Raw genomic sequence first — 23,922 nt, 5'->3', positions numbered from 1 at the left:
TTTTTTTTATAAGCAACTGATATTGGAGTTCTTTTACTACATCAACTTGGTCTTCATTCTAACTTCATCTGTATACCTACTGAACAAATATTAAAATTCCAATCTGTTAAGTTGTACCAGTTTTAAAAACAGGGATAATAAAATCTATAATATACAAAAAATTACACATATTTACCGTACACATTTTGATGAGTTTGGACAAACGCATACACTGTAATACCCTCACCACAATCAAGGTACTAAATATATGGATCAGCTCCACAAATTTCCTTGTGTCCTTTTGTGTGTCTGTGTGCTTTTTGGGGTTTGTTTTGGGGGTTTTTTTTTGGTGAGAATACTAAGTACTCTATCCTCTTAATATATTTTAAAGTACACAATACCATATTGTTAATTATGTGCAATACGCTATTACATTACATTATACAATAATTATATACAAGTTTTGTATAATAATTATACCTCAATTAAGCAGTAAAAAAAATAAAAACAGCTAGAAAAAGTTGAACATTGAGTAAATGATATTGAAAACATTTTCAAATGCATTAGGTGTAATAATGGTATTACACTTAGGTTACAAAATAGAATCATTATCTTTCAGAGATAAAAGCTGAATTGTTTATGGATAAAATTATATGATGTCTTGGATTTGATTTAAAATATGCCAAGTAGAGGAGAACAATGGGTGGTGGTATAAATGAATCAAGATTAGCCATATGCTGACAACTGTCTCAGCTGGATGAAGGGTATAAGGTATTTTAATATGATAGTCTAACTTTATGTTTCAAATTTTCATTTTTAATAATTTTTAAAACATGATTATTAACATTTTTAAAACATGATTATTTTTAATTTTTAATAATTATAACATTTTTAATAATTTTTAAAACATGATTATTAATAAGGTTGGATGGATTAAAAAAACAACTATGAGAAGGTGGTAGGAGAATAGAAATATCATGTGACACATATTCATACTTCATTAAGCAGCAAAATCATTTTAAAATTTCCATCAAACAATAAATTAGTGCTACAGAAATGAATTATAATTTTTTATGATTTTAAGTTTAATGTATAAATTTGTTTTGATGATCCCATAACTACACAAGCTTGATAAGTATATCACATATGAATCAAGGTCTATGTTTTTATTTATTTTTTAATTATTTTTGTTTATGTAAGTAGTAATACAAAATTATCATAAAAATATAAAATAAAACTATAGAAACTCACAGGAGTCATTGTGAGGCTTAAATGACAATGTATGTAAAAATGTTCTGCAAATAATAGCACTCTATACCAAAATTTTAAAAAATGCATTGTGTGAGAGATTAAACTATCACAAAAATACATAAAATTTTTTTAAAAAGGAAGAAAATCAAAAGTATAAAAGTTTGAAGGAAATTTGAAGTATAATACATTTTTAACAGAGACTACTCTAATCCTCTAATCTACCAAGGATATTCCATATACATGAAGGGAAACAGTAGGTTTTGTTTTGTTTTGCTTTTCCTTGAACACCTAGTTAACTAGGAATTTCAGTCTTAGAGGAATCTGCCCAGGGGTCAGACTATCTTACATTCCAAAAATCCTTAAATATTTAACTTTTTTCTAATCATTTTCTTTAAGACACCTAAAGAATAATGCAGATAAATTTTGATATACAGTATGATTAATAAAATCTTTGAAATTACTAATATAAATCTCTTTTAAAATACAGCAAATTACAATGATATGTAATTCAGCACTGACACCTCTAAATCAAAACAAGCACCATCACCATTAATTAAGAAGTTACTACATGCCAGGTACTGCTCATGATTCAGTTGTACCCACTACTGCAGTAGTATTAGTAACTTCATTTTGCAGATGAGGAAAATGAGGTTCAGACATGTTAATGAGGTAAATATAGTTTTTAAGAAAGAGTAGTCTTCCTCGTTCCCATTTCTCCTACCAGTTCCCAAGCAAACACATGGTACTTACAGCTCCTTGAGAGCAGGATTATGGTTTATTCATCTTTGGACTTTCAGTATCTAGCAACCTGGCCTGTAAATATTGGCTGAATGATTCTTTTTAAGCCGTACAGTCCAATAAATTTCAAATCTGAATAAATAAAAAATTCATAACATTCTGTTTCTCCATGAATTATACAAATATATTCAAGTTAAAACTTTGAAATTAATTTAAATGCCCAGCCATTTTAACAAAGATTTGTTTATGTCCAAGTGAAACCTTTGCTTATTACCTGCATCGTGAAGTGCAGTTCTTCCCTGCAGGTCTACAAGTTCAGTGGGACAACTGTACTGTTTTAAAACATAGATATTTAGTAATCTAAGAAAGTTTTATTTCCAAGTTAAATATCGAGACTCAAATGAACAGCTGTTATTTAATCTTAAAAATATTGCATTTATCAAGAACTCTAAAGAGTACTAGACAAGCCATAAATATTTTGACATGCGACAAATATAATAACATTATACTGTAAATTTAACAGTGTTCCAGTAAACAGGAAAACATATGGTACATTACAATCGCATGAAATATAGAAACTGTTATTGTTTGGGGTTTTTTTCCAGCAAGAATTAAAACTTGAACAATTGAATCAGAAAAAAACAAATGAGTTCTGCTGTGAAACTTAGTGGCAAACACGTTTAAGGAAATGCGTGACTAGACCTTTCAACTGAAAACGTAATTTAGCCCAGTAGTTCACAGAATTTTGTGGTTGCCTGATTATAAGCTTAACTAATGATGTTATTACATAGTCTGAGTTATTGATGTTTATACAGAAATATATAGATCCTATGCTGTATCACTTCATCTCAAGTCATATACCAGATGACAGAAAATTCCAATCTCCAGCTAATGTCAACAGGAAGGTCAAGTCTTTGTTGTTTATTTTTAATACACTGAGTTATGCAATTCACTTCCCTCAGAGTCTTTGCTCTTTATTGTTCACATTCTTTCACAAATGATGGAAAAAATATTATGTAAGCTAATAGTCAAAGCTAGCCTACTATTTTCTTTGATCTCAAGTTCCAAAAACACATCTGTTATTTGCAGTCAAAATAATAAAGTCAAAGTATTAACCACTTTTACTACCTGTAGAAGTTTTTGTAGACACAATGCATGCCCATACTTTGCAGCCAGGTGAAGAGCATTCCTCCCTAGAAAAGAAATAATTTTAAATATATGATAAGGGTTATTTTCTTCACATGTGAATTCTCCTTAGAAATGTGCTTCAGTTTTCCAAAATCAGTTGACAGACTACTTCATTTGTAGGCATGCTTTAAGTTTCTAAGATGTCTCACCCAGTTTCATATTTTAATTAGAGATAATGTACACACCAAAACAATGAAGGTGGGAAGAAAAAATAAACACACAAACTCATTACAGAGCAAGAATTTTGTCTTATTCACCACTGTATCTCCAATACCTGGAGCAGTTCCTGAAACAGAGTAAGTAATTAAATATTGCCATAGGAGAGAAGGGAGAGAAAGAGAAAGAAAAAAAAGGAATGGGGATAGGAGGGAGAGAAAGATAACTAGATTTCACATAACATTTCTCAATAGGCAGTGTGGATACTAAAATGGAGAAAGGTTAAGAGATGTGAGTCAAAGAAAGGGTATTCTCTAACTAATTTTTATGCTTCAACTAAAATTCAAAGTTTACAGAGAGATTCTGTCTCTGAAAATCAGACAATTTCTTCAAATATGTGATTAAAATGTGCAAATTTAAAGGAAATGATGAGGGGAGCAGGGAAGAGGTCACCAGATAATCTGGAAGGTTAACTCTGAATACTGAAAAAGGTAATTTGCAGAGAACATTCTACCTCCAAACACTATTTCTCCTAATTGTACTTCTTTACACAAATATCTTTCTTGGATGGTGAAAACTACAAGGGTTTCACCAGACTATTCCAGCTTCCAATCTTTAATGCTCTTAATTTCCCTCTAACTTCACAAACTTCTCCAAACATAATTGTACTTCACAAGTAGACCTTTCTGCTAGAAAAGTAATGTGTGTTCTGTTCATCCTGGATGAAGGAATAAATTGACTTTCAACTCTCATTCAGTTTTATATGCATGTAGATAGGTGAATACGTTTTGCTGGGTCTGATCATTTCTGTGTAGCTAACAGGTTCTAGAGCAAAAGGCAATGAGTCCAGACCTTTGAACAGGTAACATATTCAACCACTCCTAAACATCCTCTACAAATAAGTCAGATGTAACAATTTCAAATTTCAGTTTGCTACTGGTCATGGACAAACTTTCTAGAAACAATTTCACATCCTGAAAAGTGACTAGAATAACTGGTGCTTACATAAGAAGTAAGAGAGAGCATGGAATGGATAGTGAGGATAGACACAGTGGCAACAGTCCCTGGTGTTTACCAAAATGCCACAGAAACTTGGTCACATTAAAATGTCAGGTCAGGGCTAAGGAAATACCAAATCCAGCCACTTGAGATAGTACAGCAAAAAATCATGGAACTATCACATCTAAAGCATATCACCCTGAATTATACCAAAGGCGCGTACCTGGCAAGACCTGGGTCACAAATACCTCAAAACCACACTAACTTGAAATCTGGTTATTTTCAATCTACTTTTATATTGCTAGCAAATAAAGGAGTTAATATAAAATACATAAAGATTGTTTAATCAAAGTTTTATCAAATATCCACATCTGGATTATAACAGACAATATAACAGCAAATGAGACAAGGTCCTTGTTCTCAGGAAAGGACAACTCTAAAGACAAACATAATTAAACTCATCAATAAAAACATGACTAAACAACAGCAAAAACAAAAGACAAAATGGGTAAAGCAAGGTATGCCAGAATGCAGTATATGAAAAGACGTCATCTGCTGAGCTTGGGAAAGCATTTGAGCTTCATCTGCACTGAAGGAGGGAAGGCAAAAGTCATTTAGATTGGCCACTAGGCCGAAATGTCCAGAGCAGAAAGAACACAGACAAAAACAAGAAAGACGTGTGTTTGAATTGGAATCAGCACAATAAATAAAGTCTTATGAATTCTGAAATGGTATGGTTAATCCAAAATTTCTAAAAATAAATATTCTTCTGCATCAGTGGAAAACATATATATAAGTAATAAGAGCTTTTTGTTCATTCAAAGGTGGCAAATAAATTGAGCTTCATCTTCAATTAAGGTAACTTTAGGTAAAGATTTTCCTCACTAACTCATTTGTGATCTCTCTCTCTCTCCCTGCTTGCCTTCCATTTCCAAACACAATGTTGGTTAACAGTAATGTATTTATTTGTCCATACATGGAGTCATAGGATAAAAATTAAAGTTGTTAAGGACATTCTCTGCTCTATGTCAGCTCCCGTATTTAACTGAATAACAAAGTAGAAGTGCAGAGAAATAAGCTGCCACAGGTCTCAGAGAACTGAGAATGATTGTCCAGATGAACAGAAAACTAAAACACTGAAGAAAAGCAATAGCTATATTCAAAGACTTAAAATCTATCTTGTGATGTGCAGACAAACTTATGCTGTAATATTTTAAAAGACAGACATAGGTATGACTAAGTTTAAGCAGAAGGCCTGGTAAGAGACAGACTTAAACTGTCTATTAGAAATAATTTTTATAAATATAGCTAGCTAAACACAGACCAGGTCTCCTCATGAGGCATAATGGTTAAAAACACAAACTCTGACTGCGACTCATCCACTGAAAGACCCCGGGTAAGTCGCTTAACAATGCAGTGCCTTGCAGCCTCATTGGCTTGATGTGAGGATAAAATGAGTTAGTACGTGTAAAGCGCTTAGCAGAGTAGCTAAGTCTATGTTAAATAAGTGTCACCTCTTCTTGTTATGATCACTACTGGTGATGTTGTTATTATGAGACAGTTAGTTCCTCAACACAAGAAATGTCCAACCAAAAACCAAATGACCTCAGGACAGCGAGAATTCATATACTGAATAGTATATGAGTATAAACGAAATGGCCCCTAAAGGTTCTTCAGAGTCTGAGATTTTAGAATCCTGTAGCACTACCAAGACCAGCCCTAGACCTCAGGTCTCCAGCTGCTCATCCATTCGGTCATCCTTTCTGCTACATCCCCAGTACTTGCCCTCTCCCCCAGAGCAATACCTCAGTTAATTAGAAACAGAGAGTTAAGGACTTCTCTTTGTAAATCACATTTAGCTCTGATTTAGAGCATTGGCAGTGGACAATGCTTGTCTTCTCTGTTTGTAACTGACTATGGAGGCAAACGTACCTGCGGTGTCACTGGTTGTAATATCAATTCCATGTATGAGGATGGCATTCAAACACTCAAGATTCCCCTTTGAGGCTACAACATGAAAGCTAAACAAAAAGAAAATACTTGTTATGCCATGGAAACTACTCAAGGTCAACTTAAATGTTACATAAATGTCACCTTATATCCAATACTCACACATACATACACACACGTGTGAACATGCATTTTAAAGGCTACATTAGAACACCTATATATTTAATCCAAGAAAAAAGAAACCTATCTCATATTACTGAAAAACTCATTTTAATCCAAATTTACATTATTACCTCTATAGTTTATCATTTCAATAACAAAGGCACTGGTGTTTAGACCTTAATAAATGCACTGAAAAGTTTCTATCAGATTATTTTACTTAGTTTCAAATATACTGAAACCGCCAAAACAAATGAAGTTACGATGGAATGCTAAGGCCAAAGACAGATCAAAACACTTATCCATCTCTTTAGAATTATCATATTAAACCTGGCACAGAAAAGTCTTCAAAACAAGCTAAGCTACACTTGAAAGCCACAAAAGATCTGGCATCATCTTCTTCCTGAAGTACTACCACATTATTCTTCCTTTTGCTCAGAGACCTGTATGACTGGTTCAAATTTCACACAAACAGAGTTGAACACGAAATAACTTTAAGCCATCAAGTACTCAAGATACATGATAAAATATCCCATTGTTTCTTTGATCATCTAATACTTTCTTAATCAATAAACATTTACAGAAATATTTTGTGTGCATTAAGAACTGACATTGTAAGTAAATACTGTAGGACTTGTTGGCAAAGGACATTGAACTCAGGTCCTAAACGAGTACCGTACCCATCGTGAAGCTGCCAGGAGGTAAAGGCTCAGCAAGGTGCCTGGATACAGACACACTTGGCAGCACACTCCCTGTCGGGGTCTTCCCTAACCATACCATTTGAAAATTTTACATTTCCCCGTCCGCTGCAACCTTAGTACTCCTAGCTTCCCCATCCTGGCCTTCATTATTCTAAATAGAATTACACATTTTCTAATACTATATATAAATTCAAGATTTATTTTCTTTATGGTCTATTAATCTTTTCCTACTCAACTAACTAGATGAAAGTGGGAATTCTTGTCTGTTCTGCTTCCTATTATATTCCCAGAACCAATGAAAGTACCAGACAGATGATGCACCCTCAAATATCTGAATAACTGAATGCTTAGAGACAAAATCTGGAGATAGCTAGCAAATTCATTTCCAGATATTACAACACTAGTTATGCCTCTATTAGTATTATAAGGGATATAAATGCAAACTAGAGACTGAGCACTACTAAGTAAAGTAAACCAGGTTTGCGTAAAGTTTGAATTAGAGAGAAAGAGATGTTTCCGATAAAAGGAATATAGTGTTCTTAAAAGTCAGATAAGTTCTCCTTAAATTGCTATAAGGCTGAGGGTATCAATCTCTTTGCAACACTGAAGTGGGGAATTATACTATGCAATGCACCATGAGAACCTTTTGAGGAATGGTAATTTCCGTCAAGCAAAGGTTTTTAGTCTTCCAACAATCTTGGGGATCTCATTTATTGTCTGCTTGTTTTCATTTCTTAGCTCACAAAATCTGAAAGACTTCTTTCTTCAAAATAACTCAACATTATACTGATGATGCACTTAAAAGGGCAGAAATCACAGCAAATCTACAATGCATTATTAATACTGTTGTGCTATAAATAGTAGATGTGCTTCAGAAAGAAGATATATCAATCATTAAATTGTATGCAGAGTTGCAAAGGAAATTTGGAAAACTGCTTTATAGAAATACTCTTTTTCAATTAAAAAAATCAACTTTAAGTCTTCGTTTTTTAAACAAGACAAGTACTTTTACTACTATAATAGGAGATCCAGGTAATATGGACAGTCCCCACCTCTGAGGACAACTAGAAGAGCTTCATAAAAAATAATGCATCTGCTTGAAGGTATCAGTAGGCTAACAAGACAGTGAAAAATTACTAGGCCAGTATGCAGGGAAGGACAGAGGCCCAGAGAGGTGAGCTTGGTATTTGGGGCTACTTTTTGTCTAGGAGCATTTGCTGATTCCAGAGAAAACAGCTGGGAGGCTGAACAGTACTTTTGACAGCCTGAGGGGATGGGGAGACAGGAATTGGAATCCATGGCTCTCCAAGTGGCAGTGAAGCTTCTTGGTGAACCTGCCCCATTTTGCCTGGGCAAAGGGCTACACCCTAGGAAAGAGGCAAACAGGAAGAAAACAGATCCTTGCAGTGACTATGGCTAGGCCTCAAATATTTCATTTTTGAAATTGGATAGAGGTCAAGAAGGACATGTTACTTTTGTCTTAAATTTCAAAAATTGAAAACCAAAAAAATCATTCAAAATAACATTATTTTTATAATTACAGAAAACATATTTGTAATATGCCCTATACTTGACTAAATATAAAATGCTTTAATTAAGAAAGAATACAGTTTGTGTGTGAGTAACAAAAGGAAAATATTTTATCCTATGAATCCCAGAAAGAATTCTACTTCCTACAGTGAAAACCTCAGAAACTAATACTACTCAAATATTTCACAAACTAAAGTTCATAGTTAATCAAATTACACCAGATTTTCATAATTCTGACCATTAATACAAATAATTTCCCTCAAAGTTGAACCTTAGATCAAAAAAACCTGAACAAAAACTCAAGTAATCATTCCTTCAAAACATTCAAAGCATGGACGGACAGAACTGAAGAAATTAGGTTTCACTGAAGATTTTCATCCCAAAGAAGATCCTTTTATCTTTTAACATCTTGGAATTTTGGGGAAAAAAAATGAAAAACAGTCAGTTTTAGATATTAAATTTTCACTATTTATACTGTGAGCCCTATAAATGGTTTAAAATTAGCAAAAATAGCAGCAGGACTCAAAATAACCAGTTTCTGTAGCTATCAAATTGCCTACTTGATAAAACTGAAACAGTATAAAAAAATTGGAACTTCTCAAACTTTATTGCTCTTATGAACAACTTAAAGTCATGCTTTGCTATTTTCACTATACTTAAATATCTAAGCATTCTAAGGTAGTGACCTACATCAAACATTAACTATCCACTTCTTAATATTCATTTCTATATTTAGTACCTGGTTTCCAGTTATAATAGTCTAAAAAAAAACTTACACATGTATAAGGCGGAGAGGAATTTTAGGAAACGAGACTTTTCACCTCTAACTTTGGAAGGTTTCCCAGATAAGGTTTTAACTGCTATATTTATAGAGGGTAGTAACAGAAGCTAGATCTACCCTTTAACCCAACTGCTCCCCATCCTCAACAGGGAGAGAAATGATAAAGACTGGGGAGGGGTGAGAGGAAAGATGCCTGGTTCATAAGCATGTAAAGTCCTCAGTAACAAAAGCAAAAGGGTAGGATCACTACCTGTATCTCCCTAAGTCACACTAGTCATTCTGCCTCCCTACTGCCTGAAACATTCTCATTTAAATTAATTACCCAAATATAAAAATGGATTGGGGGTTAAGAGGAAAAGGCAGTGTAATTTACAGAACTCTTCCAAGACAGAAAAATTGGGTTTACATCACAGACCTGTGACTTTTTTTTTTTTTTTTTTGGCTGCATTGGGTCTTCCTTGCTGCGTGTGGGCTTTCTCTAGTTGTGGCAAGCGGGCTTTTCATTGCAGTGGCTTCTCTTGTTGTGGAGCATGGGCTCTAGGTGCGCAGGCTTCAGTAGTTATAGCACGCAGGCTCAGTAGTTGTGGCTCGCGGGCTCTAGGGCGCAGGCTCAGTAGTTGCGGCTCACGGGCTTATAGTTGCTCTGCGGCATGTGGGATCTTCCCGGACCAGGGCTCGAACCCGTGTCCCCTGCCTTGGCAGGTGGATTCTTAACCACTGCGTCATGAGGGAAGCCCAGACGTGTGACTTTTAATGAGACTAGACCAAGTTATTTAACCTCTGTAAACTTTTTCCTACCTTTTTCAAAGGGCCACTGCAAGGATCAAATATGATAAGGAGTATAAAAAAGCTTATAAACAAAATTGCACCGAATAAAAATGCACCAAATAACCCAGGCTATGGTTTGCCACAGCATCCAAACAATTAGACCACTGGGTAGTATTTTAGTATTCTTTCTCTCACTTGAAAATGTTTCATATTGAGAAGAATTATTAGTCCAAATTGTTTGAAAGTGATGTTGAAAGATTTTATAGTGTGGGTTTTGATAAAGGTTTTTTTTAATTAAATGTTGATAACCATAATTCACAAATTTCATTTGTATCCCAAGGGTCTACCCAAATTTCCTTTAGGGAATTATCGTAATACTCACGCAGATCTGCCTTCCACATCTAGTTTGCCTGGATTGACCCCCTTTTTAGCAAGGATTGAGGACACTTTTTCTACATCTCCCCTTTCTGCTGCTTTCATCAATCGGTCATCATATTTGTTCCAATCTGCTGCTTGCTACAAAAAAGAAAAAAAGAATGTAAACATGGCATACTATATATATTAGTAAGACTTTCCAAAGAAGGGGAGAAAAAAAAAGAGAAGGGAAAGCAGTAATGTATAATACAACACTCAGTTACCAGCTGCACCCCAAATTTCCTTGTCCCTGTTGTTCCAACGTCACAAAAGAACCTTTCCAAAACACCTGATGTACAAGAAATATTTTAATTATACTTTTGAGAAAAAGGATGTCTCTCATGTTTTCTGCCCTGTTTTCTTTGCCTTCAGAGCAGAGAAAGATTGAACACCTACACTGTTCCAGGCATGAATGACTCGAACAACCCTAGTAAACTAGAATCATCATCCTCACTTAACAGATGAGAAAAATCAAGACTCCAGGGACATTAAACGACTCAAGCAGCCAAGCTCAATCGAGATTTCTCATGACTTCAAAAATCAGTGTGCTCTTTTTTTTCCTATTCTATAACTCATGCTTTCAGATTTGGCTCTGATTATCTCCCAAGACCCTTAGACACAGTGGAATTCTGCACACCTTTTAAGAACCCCACCACCGCTACTCGCTTAAAAGGCACTGTTTGAAATATAATTATGGAGACAAATTACACACACGTACGCTCAAGAGAAAAAGCAATCCATTATGCTTATATGTTAGGATAAAAAGAAACTTCTACATAGAATAAAATGAAAAAAAAAGACTCTAAAGTACTAACTACTTAAAAATCCTAAAATTATAGGATCACAGATGACTTTCATTTTCTTCCTTCTTTACATTCAACATATATTGCTTTTGTTAAAAAAGATTTTTTATTTCAACAAAAACAGTGCATGTGTATTTAAAAGGAAGCTCAAAGGCAATTTTTTTTAAGAGGAGAATGTATCACATGATGTATATTTTAATTATATCAAGGTTATCTTTAGCTTTGATTGGAGAAAATATATTCAAGACATTCTGAAGCCAATAACTTCAACCTTTTCTTAGTAAGTAGAAATGTAGAACCCAGCACTAAAATATACATTATTTAAACAAGTAAGGTTTTAGCCTTTTAAAATTCTATACAGTAAACTTATTGCTAAATTCTTTGCTAAGTCCAGCATCATTTCTAGAAAAAAAGATGTACATATTTTTCACTTAACTTACAAAGCAATTCCTATATCCACAAATACCATAACAAATTTCTGGGTGTGGAGGGGGTAATGAATCACTTAAATGAAGCATATCCTCTAAATGCTGGATCAGTATGATTATTTTATATCTACTATCCCCTCTAAACCAGAAACTTTTCTAGCTAAATAAGCAATGCATTCATTAAATACTTGAAGTGAAAAATATAAAAACTGAATATGAAAAAAGATAAATACATTAAAATTTTAACCCATCCCTGAAATCTGATCCAAGTACCTACACAGACTTCAGAATTGTTGTCTCTAGTCAAATTTGGAGATGAACCCACTTCTTTCTAACCTGAAAAGTTCAAACTACCAACTATGAGTAGGGCTAAGCCCTACTCACTGGCTCAAAGTCTAAACTACATTTTAGGCATCCCCTTTCTTTAGCTTTAAAACAAAACAATCAGTTTACTGACTCTAAATTGGGGAGTGGTAGTAGATGTAGGCTTTGTGTTTTCAAATGCCTAAGGGATTAAGTCATGTTTAGCACACAAACGCTTGCTCTAAATTGATTAGTTTATCCTTGCAGTTAGAACAACTCAACTTTATTTCCAGGTAAAGTCCTGGTGGAGAAAGGAGCTATCTAAAACACTAAAACAATTGTAAAATCCAAAAGTAAGGCTCTTTAAAAGATAATTAAATGAGATTAAAGTCTCATATTATCCTGTGATTCTCAATTCTACTCCACTAAGCATTGTTTTCCATTTTGGTCCACTGTCAGTTAACAGAAATACTGCTCAATTATTAAGATTCTATTATATGCTTTTTAAATACAGAAAAAGAAACAAGAACTTTTGTTTTCGATCACTAACCCCAATCTGCTAATCAAATAAAGCAGAGAGAATACAATAGACAAAGAAACCAAAATTAATAAAACAGTACATTTTAAAAGAATACGGTTCGAAAAGCCTAGCCAAGACTCTTGTTACACTGGACTACAGGGATACCTACTCTGTTCTTAGGAGCACAAGAAAACCAACAGTTCATCATAGACAGGATTTAGTTTCTTGTTGCTAACAGCAAACTACTTCGCATTAAGTTACAAATCTCTGTAGCTCACAAAGCAAGCCCTCAGAGAAACGCCTAACAAGTGACTCGGTCCTTCTCGTTACAACTCTTCCTGTTCTGCAGTCTTCATGCTGGGCTACACTTAGCTTGGATCTCTAACGATATTTTCCTCGTCTTCAGAATCCTTCTCCGCCTTCATAACGCTTGAAAATTATCTTCCTTGCTGTGCAGCACTTGAGTGTGAGCAGTCCCCAAATCAGGTACTGTAACTCCTCCTATTTGTTATTCTTTAGAAGCTGTTTTTCAAAGCTGTCCCTTTTCAGGGACTCCACTGGAAAACTTCAACTCTGCATCCTGCCGCCTCAACACTGCAACACAGACCAGCATCTGTGCACAATAAAGCTGTCCACATCCGAATCATCCCGTAAGCAGTGTGTAGGCTGTCTCCCATTGGTCAGGATCTATTTTAGATTCCATAGGCCTTGACAGCTGAGTGATAGATAGAGAAGAGCAGCTAAGAATATACTGTAAATTCATGCTTCTCCTCTGAGTAATAAACATGAGGTCTGCTAGGGAAAAATGACTCAAACACATTGTAAAACATGCTTATTATATCAAAGCAACTTGTGTGACATCACGACAAAATTGTTAAGAGACAAATTTGGTTATTCCACAAAACAATATTTAAAACCAGTTTCAGTCTTAGGATCCTCTATCATGAAGTTATAATAACCTTGATAAACAGAATATAAAATTCTATTTTAAGCAAATGTGTCACACTTTAAGGAAACACACACACACAGAAACATTTTCAGATTTTCTCCATTTTCCTTGTACCCCATCAGTCTCGTTCTGCATACAGCCAGGTTTCAGCTTACAACTGCTGCCAGTCTGTCTCCTAACACGTTAAATGAGAAGAGCCAGAGGCACTGCCAAGACATTAAATAGTCTGCATTATGATGAATACTTTTCAACAAATATTAAATTTAACTCAGTACTCTTAATTTCCAAGTTTAGCACCCTGCCTAATATAACAAGTAAATATTTTATAAGTGGAATCAAATTATCTAGATTCAGGGATTTTAACAAACAAATAAAACGATTAAATACTAGAGGAGACAAATGCATAAATCACTGAGCAAGACTGTAAATGAAACTCCATTTGGGGACAAAGCAAACAACCTCTCCACATTCTCCACGATGCTTAACATGCTTGCACCACAACATTCCTTCCATTATCAAGGATGGTGACAAATGTCTACAAGCTCCAGGGTGTTCTGTACCTTCTAGTTCCCACAGTAGCACGAGAGTACTTTACACTTCCTCCAAAAAGGCAGATTTGGGAAATCATTTCATGGGAATGCTAAACATCCCAACACAACTGTTTATAGGAAGGAGGTAACTCTATACTATAGATCATGCTGCCAGTTAAAAGTTCTGTTACGAATTTCATCAAGAAATCCATTTCCTACTATTTAAATTTAAAATATTAGGTACATATTCTAATTATAAAATATATAAGATCATATACCATAATGTTTTATTTTTGAAACAATGATTTTTTTTTCCCCCAAATCACATTAGACATCACAATGGATTCTGGCTGGACCCAGTGACTCCACCCACTCCATTTCACCCGTCTTCAGAGGAAATCTGGGTGGGATAGAACTCAGGCCCTGTCCTTTGGTTAACAAAGCAAGCACATTCTTTCTATATATAGGACAGCAAAGGCAAAGGAAATAAAAAGACAGGGGGAGATCTGTAATGTGTAATAAAAGCCATATATGGAGCTGTCTGTGCTAAGGCTCCGGAGATGGGATTTATGTGCCCTCCTATTCTGCGGATATCCAGAACCTCCCCAGCCTCTGTGACTTACTCTCTTGTCCCTACTCTCGCTCCTGCCTTCCCAGGTATTTCCCAAGAGCTCTAAGCAAATTCCCACCTCTGCTGTCCCCTGTGTCTGTAAGGTTCTTCCCTCACCTTCATTCTGGTTCTTCTTAAATATCACTGCGTTAGAGGGCTTCTCAAACCTCTGTATCTAAACAGTACCAGCCCCATTCTACCCTTGCCACTCTTTATCTTTCTGCCCTGTTTCACTTATCTTCGTAATAGTTATCAGTATCTGCCCTTATATCATATGTTTACCTGTCTATCAGCTTAATGTCTGTTTCTGGTATTTACTTCAAAAGAAATCAGAATAATCAGGGGGACAGATTGAATTCAACAGCACATTAAAATGATTATACACCATGACTAAGTGGGATTTATTCTTGGAATGCAAGGACAGTTCATCACATGAAAATTGATCAGCGTAATACACCACATTAACTGACTTAAGGACAAAAGTCCATGATCATCTCAACTAATGTAGAAATATCATTAAATAAGATTTAAAATCTTTCATGATAAAAACACTCAAAAAACTGGAAATAGAAGGAAATTACCTCAACATAATATGGTAATATATGGGGGCTTCCTTGGCAGCACAGTGGTTGAGAATCTGTCTGCTAATGCAGGGGACACAGGTTCGAGCCCTGGTCTGGGAGGATCCCACATGCCGCGGAGCAACTAGGCCCGTGAGCCACAACTACTGAGCCTGCGCGTCTTGAGCCTGTGCTCTGCAACAAGAGAGGCCGTGATAGTGAGAGGCCCGTGCACCGCGATGAGGAATGGCCCCCGCTTGCCACAACTAGAGAAAGCCCTCGCACAGAAACGAAGACCCAACACAGCAAAAATAAATAAATTAATTAATAAACTCCTACCCCCAACATCTTTTTTAAAATAATAATAATAATGGTAATATATAAAAAGCACATAGCTAACATCATATCAATGGTGAAACACTTATCCTCTAAGACCAGGAACAAGATAAGGATTCTCACTCTCACCATTTTTATTCAACATAGTATTAGAAGTCCTACCCAGAACAATTAGACAAGAAAAGGAAATAAAAGGTATCCAAATTGGAAAGGAAGAGGTAAAATTATCTCTGTCTGCAGATGCCATGATGTTATACATAGAAAACCCTAAAAATTCCACAAGAAAAAGAAACTGTTAGAACTAATAAATGAATTCAGCACAGTTACAGGATACAAAATCAACACACGATAATCAATTGTGCTTCTATATACACTAACAATGAGCAATCCAGAAATAAAATTAAGAAAACAATTCCACTTATAATAGCATCAAAAATAATACAATAATGGGGATATATGTATACTTATAGCTGATTCACTTTGTTATACAGCAGAAAGTAACACAACATTGTAAAGCAATTATACTCCAATAAAGATGTTAAAAACAAAACAAAAACACTAACTTGAAAAAAATAATAATAATACAATAACTAGGAATAAACCTGACCAAGGAAGTGAAAGAGCTGTATACCAAAAACTACAAAACATTACTGAAAGAAATAAGAGAAGACACAAATAATAGAAAGACAGTTTGTGTTCAGCTTGGAAGACTTACTATTGTTAAATGTCAATACTACTCGAAGCAATCCACAGATTCAACACAATCTCTATCAAAATTCCAAAGGCAGTTTTTCAGAAATAGAAAAATCCAGCCTAAAATTCATACTGCCTTTCAGGGGAAACCAAATAGCCAAATAATCTTGAAAAAGAAAAACAAAGTTGGAGGTCTCACACTTCCTGATTTCAAAATATATTACAAAGCTACAGTAATCAAAACAGTATGGGGGGGCTTCCCTGGTGGCACAGTGGTTGACAGTCTACCTGCCAATGCAGGGGACACAGGTTCGTGCCCCGGTCCGGGAAGATCCCACGTGCCGCGGAGCAGCTAGGCCCGTGAGCCATGGCTGCTGAGCCTGTGCATCCGGAGCCTGTGCTCCGCAACGGGAGAGGCCACAACAGTGAAAGGCCCGTGTACCGCAAAAAAAACAAAAACAAAACAAAAAACAAAAAAACAGTATGGTACTGGCATAGAGACAGATACTTAGATCAATGAAATAGAATAAAGAGCCTAGAAATAAACCCTCACATATGTGGTCAAATGATCTTTGACAAGGGTGCGAAGACCACTCAATGGGGAAAGGACAGTCTCTTCAACAAACGGTGTTGAGGAAACTGGATATCCACATGCAAAAGAATGAAGTTGGGCCCTTATCTTACACCATATAGAAAAATTAATTCAAAATGATTAAAGGCTAAATTTAAAGACCTAAATTTAACATCTAAATATAAAACTCCTAGAAGAAAATATAGGGGAAAAGCTTCATGACTTTGGATTTAACGATTCCTTAGATATGACACCAAAAGCACAGGCAACAAAAGCAAAAATAGACAAATGGGACTACATCAAACTTAAAAACTTCTGTACATCAAAGGACACAAACAACAGAGTGAAAAGGCAACCTAAAGAATGGGAGAAAACATTTCCAAATCATATATCTGATGAAGGTTTAATATGCAGAATATGTAAAGAACTGTAACTCAATTATAAAGAAACAAATAACCCAATTAAAAATGGGCAAAGGACTTGAACGGACATTTCTCCAAAGATGATATACAAATGACCAACAAGCATATAAAAAGATGCTCAGCATCATTAAATTAGAGAAATGCAAATCAAAATCATAATGAGATATCACTTCACACCCATTAGGATGGCTACTATCAAAAAAATAGAAATAGTAAGTGTTGACAAGGATGTGGAGAAACTGGAACCCTTGGGCACTGTTGGTGGGAATGAAAAATGGTGCAACCACTATGGAAAACAAGACGGAGGCTCCTCAAAAAATTAAAAATAGAACTACCATATGATCCAGCAATCCCTTTTCTGGGTATATATCTGAATGAATTGAAAGTAGGGCCTCGAAGAGGTATTTGCACACCCATGTTCACTGCAGCATAATTCACAATAGCCAAGAGGTGGAAGCAACCCAAATATCCATTGATAGATGAATGGATAAACAAAATGCAGTTTATACATGCAATGGAATATGAATCAGGCATAAAAAGGAAGGAAATTCTGTCACATGCTACACCATAGATGAATCTTTAGGACATTATGCTAAGTGAAATAAATCCCAGCCCCCCAAAGATAAACACTGTATGATTCCACTTATATGAGGTATCCAAAGTAGTCAAATTCATAGAAGCAAAATGTAGAATGGTGGTTACCATGGTCTGGGGAAAGAGGAAAACGGGGAGTTGTTGTTTAATGGATATAGCATTTCAGATTTGCAAGATGAAAATCTTCTGGTGATAATTTACACAACAATGTGCATATACGTAACACTACTGAAAGATTCACTTAAAAATGGTTAAGATGGTAAACTGTGTTTCTTTACCACAATTAAAAGTAAAAATAATAAAACAAAAGAAATGCAATCTCTCACAATATCATTAGCATGATTCATATCAATTAATAAACTTTTTAAAAACAAAATTAAGAGGGTGAGGATATACATGAAACAAGATTGGCCATAGGTTAATAATTGTTAAAGCTGAGTTACAGGCTCATTGGGGTTCATTAAACTAAACTATTCTCTCAACTTCTGTATATTTCATGCACTTTTGATACATGGTCCAATAAATCTGATGTATAAACTTTTAAACTATATTACATGCTTATTACCAAGACCCTTCACTGATTCATTAATATGGCAGGAAATGCAGTATATATCCTTCCCACTCAGTCTTCTCTGGATTAAAATGAAGCTATTGTCATTCACAGCCATATACTTACAAGATGAGCCCTGTGCCATCGAATGAAAGCATTCTAAAAAGAAGCAGTAAGTTTTTTTAAAAAGCATTAATGTTTACCACATATTATAATAAATATATTTCTATACTTCAGTACTGCACTGGTTTGAAAAGAAGATATTCATCAAACTCAGAATGCAGCAAGCCAACACATTTATGGTAAAAGTCAAAATACAGCTATTTCTAGAGAATAAATGTAACATTTTATTTATTTATTTCTAGAGAATAAATATAACACAAAGCAGTTATTTCACTAGGTGGAGCTAAATGGATGACAGCTTTAAACTCTAGATCACCATAAAGGAAATCACTTAAAAGTTCTGACAGTGATTCCCTCATGTTAGCATCAACTGCAAATTTGTAACTTTTTCAGAAATTAAATGATATTTTAAAAACTTTTAAAGTGATTCATCTTCAATGTAGAAAACCTATAATATATTTAATTTTACATATAAAAACATAAATGACCTATAATTCCACCATGCAGAAAAAAATTACTAAAATTTTGTATATTAAGCTCAAATTTCTTCTCTGTTAAAAGGTTTAATCAAAATTTTTTAAACATAAATAAGTCCAACAGTTGTTTCATTTATGCAATATTTAGGATAGAAGGTCTCCTGAGAAGAACTTTATAGATGCAAATAAACAAGTAGACTTTAAAATATACGCAAATTCATATAAAGTACTTACATATTTAAGGGATGGACTCAACAGACCACAGCTAATATGAAGACCAGTTTTAGACTCAAGGCAATTTTGGATACATTACCCAAAAGAGAAATATACAGGATTACCACAAAACTTTCATAGAAAACTGCTTAAAACCAAGAAAAGTCATGCTAAACAAAAGTATCTAATTCACAGATCTTCATCATTTTGGTGTCATAGACCCCATTAAGATCTGATGAAAGCAATGGACCTTCTTTTAAAAATTATACATAAGCACAGAATCAGAAAAATTTACATTTATTTTCAGATTATTTCATTGATCTCCTCTCTACAAATATGGAGTCCATAAGCCCCAAGATCAAAAACCCCTAATATAGATAAGGAGAAGCAGCAAAAGAGTTTTGTCTTTTATATAATGTTTATAAAATAAGTACTGAATAACTGGCAAAAGATGGGATATTTGTTCACTAAAAATTTACTGAGCATCTATGTGTAAAGGGATATGAATACTTGACTCAACATTCAAATATACATGATCATTTGATATGTGCTACACCACACGTTAGGCGCTGGATATACCATAGGGAACAAAACATACATGAGACGTGGCCTCAGGCAATTCACAGGAATAAAACCCAGTTACTTTCTTTAACTGATCTCACAATATGAAAAAGACACAGATATATATGTAAACATGCACATAATCATAATACACTGCTATAATACCACATTAATTACATGTAAGTAAGCTACAGAAGTAGTTCAAAAGAGGGAAATCAGAAAAAAATTTGTAGAAAAAAAATAACTAAACTATCTACTAAAAGATGAGTAGGGAGACGAGACCAGAGGCTGAACTCTGCATCTGACAAGATGGCTGGGCTACCCCTCAGGATTATCAAGGAAACCCAGCGTTTGCTGTCAGAACCAGTTCCCGGCATTAAAGCAGAACCAGATGAGAGCAACACCCGTTATTTTCATGTGGTCATTGCTGAGCCTCAGGATTCCCCTTTTGAGGAAGGGATTTTTAAACTTGAACTATTCCTTCCAGAAGAATACCCAATGGCAGCCTCTAAAGTACGTTTCATGACCAAAATTTATCATCCTAATGCAGACAATTTGGGAAGAATATGTTTAGATATTTTGAAAGATCAGTGGTCCCCAGCACTGTAGATCCGCACAGATCCAGGCTTTGTGAAGTGCTCCCAATCCAGATGATCCATTAGCAAATGATGTAGCGAAGCAGTGGAAGACCAATGAAGCCCAAGCCATAGAAACAGCTAGAGCATGGACTAGGCTATATGCCATGAATAATATTTAAATCAACCCGATCGTCAAGTGTGCATCACTTCTCCAGTTCTGCCAAGACTTTTTTGTTTGCATTTAATGGACACAGTTTTAGAAACATTACAGAATAAAAGCCCAGACATCTTCAGTCCTTTGATGATTAAATGCCCATCAGCAAATATGTCTTGTCCTGACTCACTGTTGTAAAGCATGAGCAGAAGCTAGAAGTATCATCTGGATTGTTGCGAAACATTTAAAAGCAATGGCCCCTTTCTGCTTTGACGCGTTTCCCCCATCATGGTTTAAGTAGAAAGCACTGTGAATGAAGGTAGTTGTCAGGGTTAGCTGCAGGGGGATAGGTGTTTTTCTTTATTTTTTTTGGTGAGGGGGAAGTTAGTTTTATTTTAATTTTATGGGCTCCTTTCCCCCTTTTTTTGATGATCTAATTGCAGTGGTTAAAAGCAGCTAGCCGGTTCTTTAGAATATGCTCTCTAGCCAAGTCTAACTTTATTTAGATGCTGTAGATGGACAAGCTTGATTGTTTGAACCAAAATGGGAACATTAAACAAACATCACAGCCCTCACTAATAACACTGTGACTTTGCTGTCAAGTGTAGAATCCTCCCTTCAAGAAAAAGCTTGTAACCACTTTGTATGGCTTGTCTGGAAACTTCTGTAAATCTTATGTTTTAGTAAAATATTTTTTGTTATTTTAAAAATCAAAAATAATATAAAAATAAAAGATGAGTAGAGAAATCACCAGGTTTGAAATAGCACCACAAATTAGGAAACTACACACAACTGTAGCCCTTTATGGTTTATGAAGCACTTCATATTCATGATATATCAATTTAAAAATCTATTCACGTATGACTCCCATACACATTTGCAACCCAGACTTCTCTATCTCCAGGCCCATGTATTCAAATATCTTCTTGACAATTCTTCTTCAGTGTCTTAAAAGTGCCTCCATGTCCCAAACTATAAACATGTTCTTCCTCCTGAAATCTGATCCTATTCCAAGTTTCACTAACACAGTAAATGATACCATGATCCATCTAGTTGTACAAGAGAGAAACCTAGAAATGAGTCTTGACACCTGACTCACCAAATCCCAGTGACTTTACCTCCCCATTATTATTCAAATCCACCAGCTCATCTCCAGGTCCATCGACATTACCCTACTTCAAGTTAGCACCATTCCTTACCAGGATGACTGCATTAATCTCCTAAACAGTCTGTCTATATTCATTCCAGCCCCTTCCCTTGGATTCTCCACACTGTAGCCAGAGTGATTTTCAAAATGAAAACCTAATCATACCACCACTACTACACCACTCCCTTCCAAATACCCTCTCCCACCTCGCTTAAAATCCTTCAGTAGTTTTCTGTTTTTGCAGGAGACAAATTCCTTTATGATGTCTACAAATCCCTGAATGGTGTTACCCCTACTACCTCCCTCAGCCCCATCATATGAAATGCTAACAGTGTTTCTCATATTATACGTGCAGAAATTGAGTCACTAGGAGATTACGGGATTTCGTATAAGGCAACTGCAGTTAGTTGCAGAATGATTAGAGAATCCTATTGTTATGACTTGTCCAGTCCTTTCCACTAATTAAGCTATTTCCATTTCTCAAATCATCTGAAAATAAATCTTTGATGTAAAAATGCAAGTATCTTTAAAACATTTAAACATCATAAACTTAGTTGTCCTTTACAGCAAAAAAAAAAAAAAAAGGGACAAAAATTTCCACATTTGCATATGCAAACTTTAATGAAGCACCTACTACGTGTCATGCATGGCACTAGGGATATAGAAGTGAGTAAGACAGGCAAAGTCTCTCTCCTTTTTTAAACTACTTTATTAAAGTATCATTGACATGTAAAAAGCAGTACACATTTAATGTATACAACTCCATGAATTGGAGAATAAGTCTATTCCAGTGAAACCACCACCACCATCAAGGCCATAAACATATGAAAGTCTCTCTTCTAATGGAATTTGATGTTCTAAAGGAACAAAATAGGGTTAAACAACTAAGGAAAAAAAAAAAAACTATCAGATGAGAATTGGGAAGGAGATGCGATGGAATGCTGGGGATAGATTATTGGGTTGGGTAACTCAGAAACTTCTGAGAAGGTGATATTGAAGATGGTATCTGAGTGAAAAGGAAGAGCCAGCCTGAGAGAATTTACATTTCAGAAAAGAACAAGCAATGAAGTGAGTTTGGCATGGTTGAAAGAAGGCCAGTTTAGCTGACTAATAATGAGTAAGAGGGATCACGGGATGAGGAGGGGGAGGGGGGCAGGCACTACCAGATCTAAAATGTGAGTTTCCCCCGTTTTGTCATCAAAATTTTTCAAAAGGGACTTATTCAGGAACTAAAGCAACTCTTCTTCATAAGGTTCTTTTGGCCACTTTAGAATCAAGTCTAAAAAAATAATTCATCCTAAAGTGCTACTTTTTTTCACTTCCAAGCATTTATATTGAACAATATACAGTTAAGTCTTAACTTGCCTTGAAATGTTTATAAGATTAATCAATTATCTTAACATAATAAATATCATAATGTACCTCACCCACCTCAGACCTGGAAACCTAAACAAACTTTGCAATGAACTACACTAAAAAAACCACCATAAAAGAGAAATAGCACCCCAAAAAACAGAATTTCACAATCACATCCTCAAGATAAGGCTCTTCAAGAAAAAGAACATAGAGGCAACTAAATAAAGTCTTCTCCCAGGGGAAAAAAGTCCTAAATAAAAGCTAAACAACACATACATTTAGGCAAACCCCTAAATATCTAATTGAAACAAAGTACAACAGACTTCCACGGTATCCTACAATTATCACCATTCCTGTTACTAAACCCAAGACGAGCTCTGCCACAACTGAAAATGGAGCAAACAGCAGAAAGCAAAGCTCATGAAGCATAAACATTCCTTGAAGATTAGGCTGCACAATTAAAAGCTGTTCTACAGTTCACTGGATTGGTGACAGAAATATTTCCCCCATTCCATTTAGTCCAAAGATTATTTACTCTTCTTTCTTATATAACAGCAAATTAGAGCTTACATAATAGAAAAAGGAAAAAAAAAGAATGTTAAAATAAACCAGGGAGACAAAAGCTACGCATCCACTGTCTTCTTGCCAGACCCCAGACTCATTTCCCTTTCTGATTTTTCCTTATCCTTATTTAATTAGGCCCCATCTTATCCTCTCACGCCTTCCACTGTGTGATCTGAAAGTACTATATAGTCAGGACTCAATGGAACAAATAGAGGAAAGGGAAAATTATACCCCATCAATCATTTTTCTGATTAAGATGTTAACAGG

General features: G+C 35.1%; 1 protein-coding gene and 1 pseudogene across 8 annotated transcripts in view; one reads left to right on the top strand and one right to left on the bottom strand.

The window, feature by feature from the left end:
• UACA (uveal autoantigen with coiled-coil domains and ankyrin repeats) overlaps window positions 1-23,922 on the bottom strand; it is a 98,791-nt gene that overhangs the window by 29,890 nt on the left and 44,979 nt on the right. For 5 of the 8 annotated variants that reach the window (XM_089907046.1, XM_089907045.1, XM_089907044.1 and 2 more), the window contains 4 exons: window positions 10,583-10,716; window positions 6,244-6,332; window positions 3,097-3,161; window positions 2,243-2,300 (listed from right to left, as the gene is read on the bottom strand). In XM_089907046.1, coding sequence (XP_089763172.1) covers window positions 2,243-2,300; window positions 3,097-3,161; window positions 6,244-6,332; window positions 10,583-10,680 — 310 coding nt within the window. In that variant the 5' untranslated portion in view covers window positions 10,681-10,716. Of the gene's footprint in view, window positions 1-1,980; window positions 2,101-2,242; window positions 2,301-3,096; window positions 3,162-6,243; window positions 6,333-10,582; window positions 10,717-12,837 lie in introns of those variants that run through there. The other 3 variants (XM_089907043.1, XM_022579915.3, XM_089907047.1) reach the window with 2 other exon arrangements.
• LOC111177777 (ubiquitin-conjugating enzyme E2 N pseudogene) lies at window positions 14,531-22,257 on the top strand (annotated as a pseudogene).

The sequence above is a fragment of the Delphinapterus leucas genome, chromosome 2, assembly GCF_059928025.1.
Source record: "Delphinapterus leucas isolate spDelLeu-1000000601 "Yukka" chromosome 2, BTC_Dleu_Yukka2, whole genome shotgun sequence".
Classification (NCBI taxonomy): domain Eukaryota; kingdom Metazoa; phylum Chordata; class Mammalia; order Artiodactyla; family Monodontidae; genus Delphinapterus; species Delphinapterus leucas.
The sequence above is the reverse complement of the archived record's forward strand: the minus strand, read 5'-3'. Positions and strand labels throughout refer to the sequence as shown.